Consider the following 19,063-nt stretch of genomic DNA (forward strand, 5'->3'; position numbering starts at 1 on the left):
GTATATGGCCCCTCTCCTCTATCACGCGTATATGGCCCCTCTCCTAGGTACAGATTCCATTTGTCATCTTCTTCCTCCTCTTCTCATTTTCCATTTGCTGAGTCACGTTTACTGCCGACCGCCATCCACGGCAAGCAGCAGCACGTGGCCCGAGCAGCAGCAGCAACACGCTGGTTGAGAGCTCCATGCCGGCCGGGAATCTCGAGCTCGCCGATGACGGGGCCAAGGGCAGCAGCAGCACGCCAAAGTACTCGCCATTGACGATGCAACGAGTTCCACGCCGGCTGAGAGCTCCACGCGCCGCCCATGTGGCAAGTTCCGCATAGGCCGCGTGCCTCGGCCGCCGCCGGCGAGAGCTGCGCGCCGCCGGCTGCCACCGCCCGGCCGATGAACGCGCCGGCGTAAGGGCTCCAGCAGGAGGGGAAGGGCGCGTGCGTAGCTATGAGGAGACTCCCACAAGCCGGTCCTTGATGGAGAAGAGGAGCGGCCGCGACCAGCTGGGGCTTTAATTTGTGTGCGTCTTGGGCCGCCATGAAGTGAGCTACTAAGCTAGTAGCTGCGCCTATTGCGAAGCCTGCAACACTTGCATGCCCGAGCGGCGTGCATGTGGTCGCCTACGTTGCTGCTGCTGCTAACCATCGACGGCAGCGGATGCTGTTCAGTTCAGCAATGGAAGATGGCAAGAAGAGGGAGAAGAAGACGACAAGTGGGACCCGCACGTCAGTGACAGAGGAGAGAGGCTGAAATGAAACATACGCATTCTTATACGTATGTAGATGGGCTCAAACCATCTCCATACGTATTTAGTGGCATTTTTGTGGGAAGCGAAAAATTGTAATGATATATTTTAAAATACGCGAATTATAATAATATTTCTTCAAAATTCGAAAATTACAATGGTATGAATCAAAAATAACCCAAAAGAAACCAACCAGCCCAAAAAGGAGCAGAGAGCTTTGCCTCCCCCCTCCCTCCCCCGCATCCTCTCCCCCCCTTCCCCGCGAGAGGCGCTCGAGGCCGCGGCGAGGAGAAGCAGCAGCGCGTCACCTCACCAATGGCGGCCCCCTCCCTCCTCCTCCGCGTAAGTGGGCCCCTCGTCCCGTTCCGTCCCGTCTCGTCTGCTCCGGCCCGGCGCCTCTGCTTGGCGCCGGAAATTGTTGCTCCTGCGGCGTCGCTCAGCTCTTGCCTTATCTTGTCCCTAGCTCCGGCTCCTGCAGGTGCTTCTCGGATGCTGGCGCTTCCTGTGACAAGCTTGCGCGCGCGATGGAGGGCTATTCGAGGGATTTGCTGGGCGGGATCGGCAGGGGAGACGCGCCGCCACAGGAGCAGAGGCCGGGACCGGCGCAGGCGGAGACGGAGGCGGTCGAGCTGAGCCTTGGGCTGTCCCTCGGCGGGCGGTTCGGGGTCGATAGGAAGGGGGGTAAGCTTATACGGTCGTCGTCCGTGGCGGCCGTCATGACGGCGCCCGTGGAGGTGGCTGCGCCGCCCGCGCTCGGGAGGACGAGCTCGGTGCCGGTCGAGGCGGAGGCGTCGGAGGTGGGGAGGAAGCAGGGGCTGGACGGATGGGGTTCGTGCCGTGAGACCGGTGGTCTCGCCGTGGAGCCTGCGGCGAGCCTGCGGGCGAGCTTGAGCCCTTCATCTGGCTCGTCGGACGGCGAAGGGCATAGGTTGCAAGGTGCGTATGGCTTTTTCTCCATAAGGGGTTTATACTATCTTTAGTGTTTCGCCTAGGTGGTAATTTAGCTTTCAGATTCCATGCTTAGCGGTACTGAACTACTGATTAAGATTGCTTTGGTCGATGGTGGTAACTGTCAACTGTGAATCCTTTGTTAAAACTGCGTTAATTAGGCATTATAATTTATTGCAGAGGAAGAAAACATGATAGATAGACTGAATCTTTCAATAAACCGGTTTGCTATTTGCAGTATTCTTGATGTACCGTGAAAATAGTGTGTCTGCCTATTATACTTGGTGAGTGACGTATGCTGTATTGCTGTATGAAGTTGAAATGTAGAATACTTGTGCGTGGAGGGCTAGATTAAGTATTGAGCATTGGCAAGTTAATGAGTTCTGGAGCTGCATTGTTAGCATTGGGGAAGTGTGGTGCAGCTTGTTTCGCGCTTCGTGTACTGAACAACTTTACCATACCAGATTATGGGAGTTAAACTATTTACAGCTGTTGGCTGTCACATTCTAGGAAAGTGAACAGGGTGCTTTTGTCAAGCATATAGTTTGATAAATGGACGGTAAGGAAGTTAGTTTCAGGATATTAACTATGCTCATGTAGATTATTAGGTCACATGACATGAACAAAGTAATTTACTCTTACATAAGTACTTCGGTGAGAAATTAACTCATATAGCCATGTGTGCCTTTTCTACTATATATCCGTACTATTTTTAAGATATTCCTGTGAATTGGAGTAAATACTAACTACTAAATATTGCAGACACCCTCGTAAGGAGTACTTCACTCCCTGCCGCAATTGATGCTGCTGGCACTGAGGAGTGGAGGAAGCGAAAGGCAGCTCAGAGTCTGAAGAGGCTCGAGTTGAAAAAGAAGAGGGTTGAGAGGAGGAACTCTCTCACTTGCAACACCTCAAAAGAAGTAGGTGGGCAGATCATAGAAGAGGTGAAGGCGCACACTGACAAATTGCATAAGGCTACAAGCACATCACACGACAGTTTGTCAGCAGTACGGGGGAAGCCAAATTCAGCCTTCAAAGGTATTCTTTTGTTTGTTTGTTACACACCATTTAGGTTTTCTCAAGATCTTACCTGCCACCACCATATCAATCAAAATATACCATAAGCTTAATAAATGAATGACCTGGATTGTGAGCAGTGAGCTGTTTGTTTGTTTATGTAAAACACTTTCCATTCTAGTGTTATTAAAAGAAGCTCCATCTTATATTCTTGTCTGATCTTCCAGGAACAACCACTGCCGAGGAGCACAGCCCGTCATCAGCTGGTCCACCCGCTGGTGAGGCTGCAAGTTGCGCAATGGTAGCAAGCCCACCATCTTCATCGTCTCGGTTGACTGGCAGAACTCCCTTGACTGGCAGAACGACAGCCCTTGGCCCTAGGGGAAATCAACAAAGCACTTCGGGCACAGCTGCAGCAAGGGCAAGGAGCATGGGGCATGTGGAGAGAGCGATGATGCAGGAGATGCCGAGTGTGTTCACCAAGGGGCTCCCCAACGGCAACAGGGTGGAAGGCTTCCTGTACAAGTACAGGAAAGGCGAAGAAATCAGAATAGTTTGCATTTGCCATGGGAGCTTCCACACTCCTGCAGGGTTCGTGGAGCACGCTGGGGGCGGCAACGTGGCCAACCCGCTGCGGCACATTGTTGTCAATCCTCTGGAAAACCTGTGAACCTTCGTTGGCAGACCCATCCAGGTGTTCTGTTTCATCAGCCTTCAGCCTAGCATCAGAGTAGATGTCATCGACAGATTTTGTAGCACAGTGCTTATTATGCTGATGAAATTGGGGGTAAATTGCTCCAAGTCCTGCCGTAGCCAGTCGATAATTTGTCTCGTCCTTCCTGAGTGTGCTTTAGTTCTGTAGGGACAGCATTCGGCCTAGAATCAGAGTAGATGTCATCAACAGATTGTAGTACAGTGCTTATTATGCTGATGAAATTGGGGGCCATTTGCTCCCAGTCCTGCTGAAATCTTTGTCGTAACATGACCTGTTAATAGCTTTTTTTACCCTTTCTGAGCGTGGTTTAGTCCTGCAATTTCCTTCGAGTGTTGGCAGCCATGATTTCAGAAAACTCCCAATCACTTGCGATAACATAGACCATTGTTTTCTTTGTAACCTGAAGAAAACAGAGAACCTTATGCACCTCAGGAAGAGTATGAATCCTCGATAAGGTGACAGTGGCAATTTTTAAAAACCTTATCAGGAAACAGTTTAAATTGATCATAGATGGCACAACAATGCAGAGCGCAATTTGTATTGTACGCAGATGATTCGAGTAGGAAAAGGTTGCCTCTACATCTGGTTGCTGATAATAGATACAGAACTGGAGCAAATGAGCAGCGAGCTCACATCAATTAGTCCTAATAATATTGGCTATTTGTTCAACTGCATTGCAGATAAGATGGAACTGGAACTGCAGTTGTACAAAGGCTTCATACTGACCTGTCTTAGCATCCTGTTGCTTGAAATCAAGCTAAACAAACACCTACATATCTTACAGAAGTGCTAAAACCGATGAACACCTACTGAACACAGAATTAACATCTCAAAAGCCTCCGCCACAGGAAAACATCAGGGAGGATCAGTCCTCCAGAATTCAACAGAAACAGCCTTCTAGCAAGCAGTAAGCTTCGCGATCTCCTCGAGCAGATACTTGGATTCAGCTACGTAGTCGACCGGCGCCTCAGTCCTCACGGTGATCCTCTGCCTCCTCTCGTTCATGTACTCATGCTGCGCGACACTGACACGGAACAGATGGGGAACCCAGGTGACTTCCTTGAGTTTGAGAATGTAGCTGTCCTCGCCCTCCTGCAACAATTGCGAGCACACTATCAGGTACAGGTAAAACAAGGAAAGCGCTGTGGCATTTTGAAAACTGAAGGCTAGGTTGACAAGTCTAGTTTTCTCAGCCGGAATTACCTCTCTTCTGATCTGATCAAGCTCATCGGCGCTACAACCAATGATCTTCTCTGCATGCTCGTTGAAGACAGAAACCCATGCCTCACCAGTGGGATCAGAGACCTTGATGACCATGATGTATCTGAAGGAGGCAGGGAGATATTCAGCACCCAATAGATAATACTAGCAAGTATGGACATTTTCTGGTCATGATTTTACCTCAGGGAGCACTCAGCATCATTCTTGTTGCATCCTTCACACCAGTACCCGCCTTCAACAGCTTCAGTCACCTTCTTGTTGCAGGTCTTGCAAGCTCGGTACCACATGTTCTGATCAGGCTTAATGTGGCTTATGATGGCATTCAAACTGAAGAAAACAGGCTGCAAAACAAAACAAGTCAAATTGGGACAGCTACCAAAATGCAATTTACACATTCAAAATGGGAATAGTGTCATGTCTTGATAAAATGTTCAAGATTGTACCTTTTCCTGGCCCAGATTAGGATCACTGGTGATGTGAGACAGAAAAACTCTATCGGAATACATGGATCTCAAGCCACCAGCGCGTACTGCACCCATGTCTGCACCAATCGGTGCCATTTTAGTACCCTTGCCTTCAGAGTCATACCTGGTTGATAATTATGACAGGAGTTTCAGCATACTGAATGAAAACTGCTAAATCTTGTAGTGTTCAGGAGAAAGAATTTACCATGATTTAAGGTTCTGTGCCTCTGGAAGGTCTGGATTAACCAGAAGAGTACTTTTGCCTACAGTTGAAAGAGAGAGACCTGGAAAACAAATTTCAATAGCACAATTTAATACTCACACTTTTCAAACCAACTTATCATCATTAACTGCAGACTTAGTAGATTGAAGAGAGATTTGATGATATACCTTGGAAGTCAGATACTCTTAGGCTCTTTATCGCAATGATGGGCGAACTGTCAACCATGTCCAAGAGCTCTTCGCCAGTGGTAGTAGCAAGATCATTCCAGAGTGAAACACTCACAGTTTTGCCCCTGAAACGAAATTAAAGATAAACCATACGCAATGCCAACAATTGATTGTGTTATGAGTTATCAACAAGAAAAGAATCAAGTGATGCTTACGAATCATCTGCAACAACAATGTCACGCTTTGGTATTGTCTCATCGTCTCTCTTTCTCCTAACACTCAGTGTGGGGGATACGCTCTGAACAACACCAACAATATCTGAAATAATAGAGATTATACATGTTATTCAGACAATGCAGTGTATTTCGTTTCAAGACACTACAGAGTGAAAAGTAAAGCAAACCGAATTTCAATAATTTTGACTTACCTACTAGTTCCCTGCCATTGACATATGATCCTAGCTGATCAATCTTGACAAAATTGAATTGCACCTGTGGAATGATAGTTTCCCCCCATGCTTCCTCAACAACAGCATTCTCATTCAATGTCATCTCATAGTCATTCTGGACCGTCTTGAACTGCTTGTTGGCAATCCTAAGTGATCCCTTGGAGACGTAGTAGACCTTCCCCAGCTCAAACATTGGATAGAACTTCTTTGCAGCCTCATTGAACATGGTGGCCTGGATCTGAGTGCCCTGTACACACACAAATTCACATCAGCTTATGAACCCACGACCACAACGTAATGCAGTCTGTCCTTAAAAAGAGAACATTTGCTAGAGCACTTACATCCTCATCAGTGAGCTCTACATTGAAGACACAGCCTTCTCCACGGGCATTCTTGTAAGTTCTGAGGTTGCCCTTGTTCGTAACCCGCACCTTGATGACCCAGTTACCCTGGTAAGGGTTCAGGGAGATCAAAGGATGGACCCTCCTTGTCATGGCCAGGCGCGCTGCTGGAGCAGCACTGCACGCACAGAAAGATAATAATGAACTGTAAATCTAAATCCGCGAGACCGCGATGCTAAATCAGAACATCAGAAACAAAGCGGCCGCAACTGCATACTCACTTGCCACGCTGCTCGTTCACGATCTGGGACGCGGATTTCACCTCCTGCTTCGGCTTCAACACAACCGGCGGAGCATTTACGGGCTTGGGCACAACCACGCCTTCGTCCTTGGGCTTGAGGACAATCGCAGGCTCCTCTTCTTTCTTGGCCTCGCTCTTGATCTCGGCGTCGAGCGCTTGGGACACAACCTCGCATTTGCTGATAATCAAGGCCCTGCAGTATACATGGCACAGGTATTTAGGAACCGACGGAAGCGCCGAATAAGGGAACAATCCCCAAGATTAGGCCACTCGAGGCGAAGAAGGAAAGGATGCAGGGGATTTACTTGTCGTTGCTGCGGGGGACGTCGTTGCAGGTGTAGTCGAGGATGCGGATTAGGCCGAGGTTCTGCAGTTTGCCGGAGCGAACCTCCTCCGCGAATTGGGTGGGAAGCATTGCCTTCATCTTGTCCTTCCCGTCGCTCGCCACGAAACTGCAAAGGCAACACCAGATCCGAATCTAAGCGGACGCCCGTCAGACCCGCCGACCAAATCCAGAGGAACCGCGCTACGAACAGTACAGATCCGCCGTCATGCGGAGCGAAAACTAGCGGTAGAACAGATGCAGCAGAACGAGGTAGCAGAGGAGCTGAGAACTCACCTGAACCGGCTGCCCGTGCCGATGGACTTGAGGTCGACGACCTGGACGACGAGCTCCGGGACCTCGGCGGCGTCGCCCGGCGACGGGTTCGCCAGGATGTGGGACACGGCGCCCGGCGTGACGGACTTGGCGGCGTCCATGCCTCCTCTCGCCTGTGCAATCGTCTCCAGGAAGGTAGGAAAGGTAGGTTTCGCGCGGGCCGGTGGGCGAGCTCTGAGCGGCGGCGGAAGTGCGTCGGAGGCGGAGCTGCCCAGGCGGATGCGCGCGCTTATAAGGTGGATTTTGGGGAGAAATGGCGGGAGGCGGGCGGCGCTCGGTGGATTTTGCGCGTTTGGGCGTTTGCCGCCGCGGGTTCGCGGCTGGTTTCGTTTTCGCACTGGTTTTGCGCTCGCGCGGGAGAAATTCGAGAGGTTTTGGCGCCGTGGGCGGCGGAAGCGGTCAAGCGGAGGCGGGCGAGGGAGAGAGAGAGAGAGTAGGCGGGTGGGCCGGCTGGGGGTACGCTTCCTTTCACATTTCAGTGTACTGGGCCGGAATTGCGAGGCTTATTTGGGCCTGGTCGTGAGCTGTTGAAAAAAAGGAAAAAGTCGTTTCCGCCTCCCTCAACTTTGGACCGAATTCGTTTTTCCTCTCTAGACCACAAAACAGGTTATTTAGACTCCTCAAACTTCCGAAATCGTTCGCGCAACCTCCTTTGAGCGGTTTCAGGGTGACGTGGCAGCGGTTTTCTTTTTTTCTTTTATATTTATTTTGACTAATTTTTTTTAAAAAAATATTAAATTATTAAAAAAATAATAAAATAGAAAATCTAATTTTGTTGAACTCCACATGAGTAGATCTATGCAGTGAATATATTATATAGTATACTTTAGTATAAATTTTTTGCTATAATTTTATATATATACTTTTCTGTAATTAATTTATAGATACAGTTTTCGTTATCTAATTATGGTGAAATTTTTATGGTAGGCTAATCATTATATGGTGGATCTGTAGTAAAAATTTTATGATTATAGGATCATGTATGACTGATATATGGATTTATCTAAGTTTATTTATTGATTCGTCTAAATTTATCTAAGTTTATATAGATAAATCTATAGCTCAGTCATACATGATCCCATAATTATAAAATTTTTACTACAGCTCCACCATATAATGATTAGCCCACTATAAAAATTTTACCATAATTAGACAACGAAAACTGTATCTATAAATTAATTACAGAAAAGTATATATAAAAAATTACAGCAAAAAATTTATACTAAAGTATACCATATAATATATTCACTGTGTAGATCTACTCATGTGGAGTCTAACAAAATTAGATTTTCTATTTTATGATTTTTTTTGTGATTTAATGTGATTTTTCAAAGATTCAGTTAAAATAAATATAAAAGAAAAAGAGAAAACTGCTGCCACATCACCCTGAAACCGCTCAAAGGAGGTCGCACGAACGGTTTCGGAAGTTCGGGGAGTCTAAATAACCGGTTTTGTGGTCTAGGGAGGAAAAATAGATTCGGTCCAAAGTTGAGGGAGGCAGAAATGACTTTTTCCTTGAAAAAAAGGGAGCAAGCAATCTTATTTGGGCCTCTGTGAGCTAGCCTCAAGAAAAGGGGACATGATATATTTTTCAACAATCTCAAAAAATATCTTATTCAAAACGCAAAAGTCTATTGGACGACTGGTCGCGCCACGGACAGATCGCGCGACCCCGCGGCCCAACAGGCCAACACGGGCCTAGTAACCTCTCCGGCCTGCTCAACCTAGAAACTGCCCACGTGCCCCTCTGCTCCCAATTCGACCAGCCTCCTGCGGCAGCGGAGATAGGAGCGGATGCGGGAAGGCGACTCCTCGCTCGCCAGCGAGGGGCGGCAGCAGAGGAGTGGGTACCGGCGAGAAGCAACGGCAGGAGAGCGTGGAGCGCATGCGGCGACCAGTGGGCGCGCGGCGCTCCCATCTTCCATGGTTCAACGTGAGTTTGAATCCCCCACCCCCAGCCCCCGTTCCCCAACCATGGTGCTGCATGTTTTCGGCTATGGCGCGCGCGGCTCACGACGGCGATTCGTGCGGCGGAGGGCGGCGGGGAGGGTCATGTACGCTCGTGCAGGGGCACGCGATGGTGCCACGTGAGGCAATGGGCGCTGGGGGAGGGGGCGCCCGTGTTGTGGTGCGCGGGGGGTTTGCGAGAGCACGACGCCGTTGGGGCCGGGATGAGCTCGGGCTGGTGGGCGTCGGGGGGTTTGGGAGGCAAAGGATTTGGTCCGATTTGGACCCGAGAGGAAGGCAGGAGGTCGCAGGTTGGGGAGGATTTGAGCATCACCTCCCCCTCCCTGAGGTTTTGATGCCTAATCATAGCGAATTAATTTGATGCCTAATCCTAGTGAATTTAATACCCTAATCCACTAGCAAACAGCATCCCTCCATGAAAAAATGTTACAAGTTGTGTTATTCTTTTGCATGTAAATAGTGTCAAGTTACAGAACGCTGTAGCGTCAAGTTTACAGAGTCATGATATAGTGTCATATTAAGGCAAGGGCACTGTAAAAGGCTACAATATAAAGTGTCAACATAGATATATTTTGTATCTACTGTTTTCTTGCACCACAAGCTATTTGTGTTATAGTTACATATTTTTATTTTTTCTCTGTGCCCTTTCAGCATGGCTCGGAAATAGAAACTTCAAACTTCGGATCATTCTTCTTCATCGCGAAGGAATATAAGAACATCTTCTAAATCAGATTTGGAAGTTGGTGCTGGTGGTGGTGGGGGAGGAGGGAGCTCACAGACACAAAATTATAGTGATGCTGCCCCCTCGCTAAAGAGGTTTTTTTTTAAAAAAAAACTAGCTTTGAACAATAAGGTTTGTATTTTTTGTGTGCCTTTTTTTAGACAACAAATGAGATGTGTCAAAGTTTTTATGGTACACCTGTATCAACTTACAAAATTCGTAATATCAAATTAGTTATATGATGAATCAAGTTATATTCTGTTTTCACATGTAATTACTAGTAAGCTTGTATCATCTTATGCAATTTTTTTAATCTCAAGTTAAGTTATTTGAGGTATCAAGTTATTCTTTTTTCAACATGTAGTTATGGTACACCTAGGTTTGTGCTTTTTTATACTGCATTTGATATCTCGAAGTTACGGTACACCTATATCAACTTATCATTTTGTAATCTCAAATTAACTTTTCTGATGTATGAGTTATTTCATACGTTATGTGTCAACTTATGACAAATATGTCACACCTTTCATTTTTTATCACAATATTTTCTTTTTTCTCACAGCCTGCATGTCCTTGTCTATAACCAATATATTTTGGTATATTTACTATTTTTTTGTTACAGCATGCCCCCATCGACCACAGCCCAGCCAGCCGTTGGGCTGCAGACCGCCCCACGCTCCCCTTCGGTCTCCCCCAACGGGCAACGGCCGCCTCCTACGGCAATGGGGAGAGGAGCCGTGCGGGAGGCGATTCCCGGCCGCCGGTGAGGAGCGGTGGCAGTGCACCCCATCGAGGAGCGGCGACGGCATGCCCCCATCGAGGAGCGGATCGAGAGTCGCTTACCCCCGTGCCCGCTGCGGATTCAATGTGAGTCGCAATCCCTCATCCTCCCCCCTCTCACCCTGCCCTCCTCCTCCGCCATGGTGCCGCAACCATGGTGCCGCAGCCGAGCTGGAGTGCCACCGCGGCCTCGTGGAGGGGCAGGAGAGGCGCAGCTCGGTGGCGCTCATCGCTGCCTCCCTGCCGAGTACGCGAGCTCTAAGTGCTTGACATTTTACCCACAGGGGGCCGCACCACGTGTGTTCACCTGGCTTTTTCCTCTGAACAAGAGCTTTTGCAATCGCAATCATAGACTGTAATGATAGACTTAATTCAATATTTACTCAGTTTCTTAACTAAAAAAATACTAGGAGCAGCATGACTTGTAGTTTGTTTGTATTTTTTTTACTCAAAGAATGTTTTGTACTCGTTACTCAAATACTCTCTTGTTGGGTTGCCGACTATAATGGATGTTATTTTTAGTGGATAGACCTATGCACAAAATGCACTCTCAGTGGCAAGCTTTGTTTCCCATGACTCTTAGTGTCAAGTTATGTGAATTTTTTGCACGCAAGTAGCGTCTGGATTCAGCTATTCAGTGACATGTTTGCTTCATGGATCCCCAATATTTTGTGCTGATCGGAAGCCACGCGGCTCATCCATGGATTCCCTGCTCAGTGCTCACGTTCACTGGACTTTATGTAGTAGGCTGGTAGTGATCAGATTAGCCCTATTTTATTTTCAGTTGCCACTGAAACCATTTTTTGTATTGGCTGATGACATTAGAGTCTATGTGGTTATTCAGCTTTTGTTTGTCAATTTCTTGTTCTTGTCAGCAAACCTAATTTATTTTTTAAGGATTACATTTGGTAGCAGTGGATTTTAGGATTACCTTCATTGGAATTTTTCTCCTAGGAATGCTGCTAGAGAGGACCAATAATTACATGACAAGGTTTTTCAAAATAGCTTTGAAACAATGAGGTCTAAGTTTTTTTTACGTGCCTTTTTAGATAACAAATGAGACGTATCGAAGTTTTATGGTTCACCTTTATCAACTTACGAAACTCGTAATATCAAATTAGTTGTATGAGGTATTAAGTTATATTTTGTTGTCACACATAATTATTGTACGCGTGTATCAACTTATGCAATTTTTTAATCTCAAGTTAAGTTATATGAGGTATCAAGTTATTCTTTTTTCTACTTGTAGTTATGGTACACCTAGGTTTTGTGCTTTTTTAGACTGGAATTGAGATCTCGAAGTTACGGCACACCTGTATCGACTTAATCATTTTTGTAATCTCAATTTAACTTGTCTGAGGTATCAAATTTCATACGTCATGTGTCAACTTATGTCAAATATGTCACACCTTTTTGTTTTACCAAAATCTGCATGTCTTTTTTTCTATAACCTATTTCTGGTATATTTACTAGTTTTTTTTTGTTACAGCATGGCAAGAAAGCGAGAACTTAAAATGCCGAATCTGCCCCCTCTCCGAGGAGGAAGACGAGAGCAATGTCAAGGATGGGAGGAGTTAAACTATGTACTGTAGATAACTTGCTAATATTTACTTCATAAGTTGATACACTGTCTCTATAAGTCTATATAATTTGTTACATTATAATTTCATAAGTGGTGACAAATAGAAGTTGTAACATTTTTCTTTACATTACTCACTTGTGCAATGACCATTGTTTTATGCTTATTTAGTATTTCTCCTTTTAAGTACTGATCATTCTATGCCACTTATCTCTCTTTTTTTCTGTGCAAATTATACCTTGATTCGGTTGGTGTCGATGATCTTATATATAATCCCACAATGCAACTTATACATATAGAAGTAGTAACTTATATTTGATATTTGTCAGTACAAATCTCTAGTTAAGTTTGATCCCTAGATATACAACATAGTTGATATATTGTGTCTACATATAAGTTGCTACAAGATCTTGTACATAAATTTGATACCAGATATATAACAAAAGTTCACACATCTTCTCTACATGATTAGTTCAAAAGTCTCCACCTAAGTTAATGCCGAACATATATTGCATAAACTTCGTATAGTATTTCTAGAACATAAGTTGCTACTAAGAGGGCAACATATATTGTTTGAACATAAACCAACTATGTTTTTTTTCACGTTGCAAACTTTTGTTTTCAAGATTTTTTCGTATCAACTTATGGTTAAATATTATGTTAACTTGTATGGTTATATTTGGTAATTTATATAGTTCAATATACCAGACACAACTTTTTTTAGATATTGTGCTATCAATCTACATTCATTCTGATATCAAATTGTATAGATTGTTCACTATCAATTTATGTATGCTCTGACTATCAACCTACATCTCTTCTTACTAATAATTTTACCAACCTACATATATTTATGATACCAGCTTGTGTATATGATACCAAAATATCTATTTAATTTAAGATTCTAATAAATATAAACTATTGCATTGTACAAAATATGTTGCTACATGTCCATATAAATATATTGCACTATAGATTTGTATATAAATTATCATTGTACAGTCAACATAAGTAGATAATTCTATACAAATGATTTCAAAACATATCAAAATGAATCTTATATTGTAGGTACTGTTGTAAAAAGATACAATGATGCAAATAAAATTTGAAAACAGATCCTTGATGAGAGAAATATACAAATTTGTAAAATATAATACAAATTTATACACATGTTGTGCATATATTGTGATTACATAGTCAATATAAATTGATAATTGTATAAAATAGCTTCAAAATATACCAAATATGGATCTAGTTTTGTAGATCTCTTTGCAAAGAATACAATGGTGCAAACGGATTTAAAATATAATGTGTGATGAGAGAGTTATGCTCATTTGAAAGTAATATGTCTATTTTATAATGATTACATCAGCGATGATGCCAGCTGAAAGCGATAGCTTCTCTAGATGCTTTGCGCGGCTATTGAGAACCAACCGCGACTAGACACGCGTGCCAGCAGGGAGGAGGGGGTGCGCTTCCGACCAGATAGGGTTGCGTGGTTGCATATAGCGCGACCCGTCACGCCTTTTCCCGGTCCTATTCAAAAAACGAAATGACAGAATACTCCTCTGGTCTTCAATTGACAGTGTATTCTATCAAAATTTAAAGGACCAGGACGGGCGAACAACATACCAATCGACTGAAGAAGAAAAACAGAATCCGAACTAATAATCTCATAAATCTTGGTGGCGCTGTTTTTGTCTTTCTTTGCTTCGCTGTCCTGAACTGCCGTGTTTGATGCCAGCAAGACTGTCTTCCAAAAAATAATGCCCAACCCAGGTCGGAGAGACCTTGATCTGTAAAGTCTAAAAACACGTGTTGCTTCATTCTAATGGAATGGGGCAGGGCGCGTTTGCCTTTCCTTCTAAGAAAAAATCAACATGAATGAACTCTAAGACGCCAAGGTGGTGCTGGGGCAGTTGTCGACGCCGCAGGCCAGGACGTCGCGGTAGTCGCGGGAGACGGTGAAGCGGTCGTGCACGCTGCCGTCCCGGCTCTTCTTGTACTCGAACAGCAGCGTCGTGTGGTTGAACGCCGTCAGCTTCGCGAAGCCGAAGTCGCGGTCCCGCGCGTGGCTCCACCGCGCCCGGGCGGCCGTGTAGTCGGCGAGGCTAGCGCCGCCGCCCCCGACCACGACGTGCGTCGTCGCCGTGAAGGCGCCGGTGTAGTGGTCCGACCCCTTGGCCACGCACACGTTCTGCGTTTCACACACCGGAAGAGAGAGAGGATCTTCAGCAAAACGAGCATTTTTTACCATAGCTGGTGGCACGGGACAGAAAGGAGATGTGAGGAGCACACCTCATACACTGGGCAGGTTCGTTCGTAGCCGTGGACGTGGCCGTACATGGCAATGTCGACCTTGTACTTCTGCCAGAGTGATTGGAGACTCTCCCGTCCCATGGGCTCCTCGGTTGTTCCTTCGTCCGCGTAGAAGGTGGCGGACGAGTAGCCGAGGACGCGGTGCGCGAGGAAGATGAGCCATGGCTGTTTCTGCCGATCAACAGACGACAGGCAGTGCTTGATGAACTTGTACTGCTCTGTGCCTGGCCTCCAGTCCAACTCGGTGTTGGCTATGCAGAAACGGAACATCCCGTAATCCATAGAGTACCTACAAGAATGAAGTGGTGTTTGATGTGAGCTTCAGCTTCTTGGAGCCAAAAATAGGAAATATGGCAACATTTTATAGGGAAATAAATCAGACGGACGATGATGTGGTGGCCACATGCCATGAACTAATGGCTTCAATAATGCATTTGACAATTGCTCCTATTTGAATACAAGCTCGGCAGTTTGCCTGCCAGTCAGATTATGAAAAAAACGCATTTGATAATTTCTGACAATGAAGTTACTGAAGCCCATTTATTCTATATTCCGGACGTTTCATGTTCAGAAATTATCTAACAGCCTGTTTGTTATATGTTCCAAATGGACGCTCTTCTGTTTGTCTTTTAATGAAATTGATCCCACTGTGACCAAATTTTCATGTTTTGTTTTGACCAAATTTAGAGAAGAAAATGTCATACCAGAACTGCTCACGGTTTTCTGCTGGCACATAGAACATATTTTGAGCTGGTACTCCACATTCGCCACCGGAGTCCAGGTTCCCATAGAATGACCCTGATCCAGGCCAATCTCTTTCATGGTTACCGCTGCAACCACCAAATAATAGCATTAGAAACACAGAAAGAACTGCCTCATTTCGTTATCATTTGTTTTTGTTGTCAAGTTGGAATACTGGACCAACCTCCCAACCATGTAAGGCACAGTAGAAGCAATGGGTTCAACCTGTGCAGTAAATTGATCCCACTGTGACAGATAGCCATTGGCATATGTGATGTCCCCAATATGGAAAACCATGTCAATATTCTTCAAGTCTTTTATTAGCTGGTTCGTTGTGTTAAGTGAACCAGGCTCAAAGTCATTGAACTCATTTGAACCATCAACCTCGGCCTGATCAAAGAGTTTTAAGTGCCAATTTTAGTGTCAAGCACATGAAAAAGAAATCTCATCTACTTCTTTCAAGGAAACAAAATAAAACATGGTAGCAGGCCACTAAGTCTCCTTGTTTGTTAGTTTGATTTGAGATGATAACAATTATAATTAAGCTAACCTTTTTTAATACTAATTGAATACATCAAAGAGATGTTAGAGAAAAAGGACTGATATTTCCAACACCAACAAAATTAGCAATGAAGAATTGAAGATACCACAATTCGGTGGCTAAATTTCCAGCGAACAAGAAAGAACATAAAGGCAGATGCTGAAGGTCAAGAGATGCTAAATTGGCCTTCTGCCAGTAGCTTCATAGCTGTGCCGTGACAATATACTGATATACAATTAAAAAGAAAGAAAAAGCATCTTGCAGATTTGACATGGAATTCTCACCTTTCCCATATCCCCAAAAATCACAACACGTTGCAAAGAGTCTTCCCCAGGATAAGGAGGTGCTTTGAAGCTATACTGATGTCCCCAAACAATAGCACCATTAAATAGCCGATGCCCAATTTGGTATGTATACCTGAAATTCAAACTCATATGTCAAATCTATCGCCCCTTGCATTATTAGCACAAATGAAATACTAACAATAGGAACAAAACGAAGATGAAGAAAAGTTATGGGAAATTTAATTACATGAAATTAGGCCATAAGTCCCTGAGAAAACTTGTGTGTATGAAACCAGGATCACGCCAACCAACTGTCCTTGCTGGAGAACCTGACATAAAAACCATTAAGACAAATGGTGATGTTAATGCTTTTATTGGGTTTCATGGAAAGTGGAAACATCACCCACACTTCTCTTTGGAACACTGAAACACTAAATGCAAATGCACAACATAGGAACTGTTGAACATTACAATCTTATCCAAAAATATATCCCTATATTTCAGATAAAAATTTGAGGATATGACCTTTTATTTGTTTCAGGACATGGTATGAAAATTACTAACCACACATGGTGTTGCGACTAAAAGTAAGGGTGCCTGCAGGAGAAAGGATTTGGATTTGTCCTTGTGCGCCCCATCTGACAAATGGTGTAGCCTCATTGGTAGAATAGCCACTTGTCCATGTCACTGTCATCTACAGTCACTAAGAAACAATCAAAATCTTGATATCGGGTTTAATTTCATTCATGGAAGAAGTTGTGTACACTTTTCCTTGAAAACATCGACAACTAAGGATAGATTATAAAGGCAAAACTTAAAAGTGCTCATGTACATGAGAACTATCTCAAATATAACAAGCTCTTGTTTATGCTACTTTAAGTTACTTGAGATTTGAGAATTGTGGTTTGATCAAAAGAGATTTTCTCTTACAGCTACGGAAAAAATGTGCAAGAGAAATAACAAAATCTGTCGTCTATGTGCATTTAATATTTTAGCTTCTGTGGGTCATATATAATGTCCATTTGATGTCCAACAAAAAACATATGAAAATGATACTTACTTCATTCCAGGATTTTCCTTGTGCTAGGCGTGGGTACACAGGAGCCTTTGGGTTGATGAAAGTAACACTCTTTGAGTGCGCAATGAGCTTTGGCTGTAGTAACATGAAAAATGCACATAGTTATCTGTCGTGGTACACAAAGGAAACTGAGAATGGTAAAAAGTTTGGCAGCATAAGTAGTGATCTAAATGATAAAACACAATCTGAACTCTGAAGCAAGAAGGTTCTCTTTTGTTTTGAAGAGATGAGAAGGTGTCATTGCTAAAAATCTAAGTCAGAGACCATGTTTAGTGGAGTGCGATATTTAAAAAATACATAATTGGAATAAGTGCATAGCAAAAGCTATGTACTTAGAAAAGCCAAAACAACCTATAACTTGGAACGGAAGGAGTACTATTTATTTATTTATTTATTTATTTATTTACAAAAGCACCTTAGCAAAGGTGGTGTCCAGCAAGGAAAATGCATATCTCATACTTGACTTAGTTAATAACTGTGTTCGAGGTGGGCTACAAGTGTCTATCAGAATAAAAAAGTAGAAATTGTTTTTGATAGGATCTAGTTGTGCTCATAATGAAAAGGTCTAAGTTTTGACACACTGAAGTTCAATAGATTAACTAACTAAAAGAAGAGCATTTTGTACATACATTCAAGAGGCCTCCAGAGAACAATGCAAATGAGAAATCCTCTCTCTGATTTATCAGCTGCAGCCTCAAGGATCCCTTTCCAGTGTGTTCGTAGTTACGACTTGTGTAGTTTGCAAATTGGAACTGCCAAAACATGAGGTGTCCTTCAGCGTATGTCTAGATAAGGGTTTTAAGTCACCTAAACTTCACATAGAGAAGGCTCACAGGAAACAAACCGACCTTAATAGGAGCTGTGCATAAAAGAGGGGCCTCCACCCATTGGTTCTCTGATGGACAAATGGAATCACTGACAAATCCAAGGAAACGGAATACACAAGTTTCAGACCAGCTTTCAGTTCAGCAAGAGGAAGTGCATTAGTCTACTAAAGCAAATGTCAGATATGTGGATCATTTTATACTTGAAATTAGCAGGAGAGAAGACTCCAATCCAGTCATCCTTCGAAGGTTTTGGGTTGCTGTATGTGACGGTCACCCATTCTCTGTCCTTCCCCTGCAAGAAATAAGGCAGCCATAATCTGATTGCAGCTGAGCAAACCATCAGAGAGGGCCAATATGAGACCTCTGCAAATCTTGGTTTAATTTGGACATTGAAGTACTTGGGACGTATATTGCTAATGAATTGCAAAGTTTCAGCCTGGTTTGTGACAGAAATCTCAACCTATGCTAAACGCCTACTCGGAAGAGCTTGGAGGTTGGAGCATCTCAAGCTTAGTAGCCATGAACTCGTCATGGCGGCGGCGGAATGATGCGCACTCAAACGACGGTAGAGAAGCAATTGTTCTAGAAGGCTCACCTCCAGGCCGAGAAGAGCCGGCGACGCGTCGACGAAGGCGCCCGGCTGGGGCTCGACGATGGCGCGGTGGATGGCGATTCTCGACAGCGGCTGCTCGCCGCCTCCTGCCGCGACGGCGCCGGCGGCGATAAGGGCGACCAGCGCATACACCGCCACCGCGGCCGCCGTTCTGGGTAGGGATTGCATCATGCTCGCTTGCTCCAAGCAGAACTCCTCTCGCTTACTGCATACTACTACCATTGTGGAATAAAGCGAGGCCATAGATTATGCAAAACAGTGGACAATCAAGGAGTGACGTGTAAGCTAAAACAGCAAAAAGTTCCGGACAAAAGGATACCCAACTTTTAGTGGAATCATAAAAACATTCCTTGGAATTTCACAAGAAAAC

General features: G+C 44.5%; 3 protein-coding genes across 5 annotated transcripts; 1 reads left to right on the forward strand and 2 right to left on the reverse strand.

The window, feature by feature from the left end:
• Positions 1 to 944: 944 nt before the first annotated feature.
• LOC120646868 (ninja-family protein 1-like) lies at positions 945 to 3,672 on the forward strand. 2 transcript variants are annotated; one of them, XM_039923372.1, is made up of 4 exons: positions 945 to 1,081; positions 1,203 to 1,675; positions 2,450 to 2,725; positions 2,932 to 3,672. In XM_039923372.1, the coding sequence occupies exons 2-4, from the start codon at positions 1,264 to 1,266 to the stop codon at positions 3,372 to 3,374; spliced, it is 1,131 nt and encodes a 376-aa protein (XP_039779306.1). In that variant the 5' UTR covers positions 945 to 1,081; positions 1,203 to 1,263; the 3' UTR covers positions 3,375 to 3,672. The 2 variants fall into 2 exon arrangements, with proteins under 2 accessions (XP_039779306.1, XP_039779307.1); XM_039923373.1 differs by having other exon boundaries at positions 1,218 to 1,675.
• Positions 3,673 to 3,973: 301 nt separating this feature from the next.
• LOC120646867 (replication protein A 70 kDa DNA-binding subunit B-like) lies at positions 3,974 to 7,568 on the reverse strand. Of its 2 annotated transcripts, none has more exons than XM_039923370.1 (12): positions 7,204 to 7,474; positions 6,890 to 7,036; positions 6,565 to 6,777; positions 6,284 to 6,470; positions 5,922 to 6,189; positions 5,710 to 5,812; positions 5,495 to 5,619; positions 5,310 to 5,388; positions 5,084 to 5,228; positions 4,821 to 4,981; positions 4,623 to 4,743; positions 3,974 to 4,511 (listed from the first exon to the last, which is right to left on the reverse strand). In XM_039923370.1, exons 1-12 carry the CDS (start codon positions 7,341 to 7,343, stop codon positions 4,317 to 4,319), a joined length of 1,884 nt encoding a protein of 627 aa, XP_039779304.1. In that variant the 5' UTR covers positions 7,344 to 7,474; the 3' UTR covers positions 3,974 to 4,316. The 2 variants fall into 2 exon arrangements, with proteins under 2 accessions (XP_039779304.1, XP_039779305.1); XM_039923371.1 differs by having other exon boundaries at positions 3,977 to 4,511; positions 6,284 to 6,461; positions 7,204 to 7,568.
• A 6,363-nt stretch (positions 7,569 to 13,931) lies between these two features.
• On the reverse strand, positions 13,932 to 19,063 carry LOC120646869 (probable inactive purple acid phosphatase 1). Its single transcript, XM_039923374.1, has 12 exons — positions 18,676 to 19,063; positions 18,281 to 18,372; positions 18,102 to 18,168; positions 17,883 to 18,005; positions 17,236 to 17,328; positions 16,740 to 16,869; positions 16,423 to 16,504; positions 16,176 to 16,308; positions 15,535 to 15,740; positions 15,314 to 15,439; positions 14,589 to 14,898; positions 13,932 to 14,487 (listed from the first exon to the last, which is right to left on the reverse strand). Exons 1-12 carry the CDS (start codon positions 18,934 to 18,936, stop codon positions 14,182 to 14,184), a joined length of 1,929 nt encoding a protein of 642 aa, XP_039779308.1. The 5' UTR covers positions 18,937 to 19,063; the 3' UTR covers positions 13,932 to 14,181.

This window comes from Panicum virgatum, chromosome 9K (genome assembly GCF_016808335.1).
Source record: "Panicum virgatum strain AP13 chromosome 9K, P.virgatum_v5, whole genome shotgun sequence".
NCBI lineage: Eukaryota > Viridiplantae > Streptophyta > Magnoliopsida > Poales > Poaceae > Panicum > Panicum virgatum.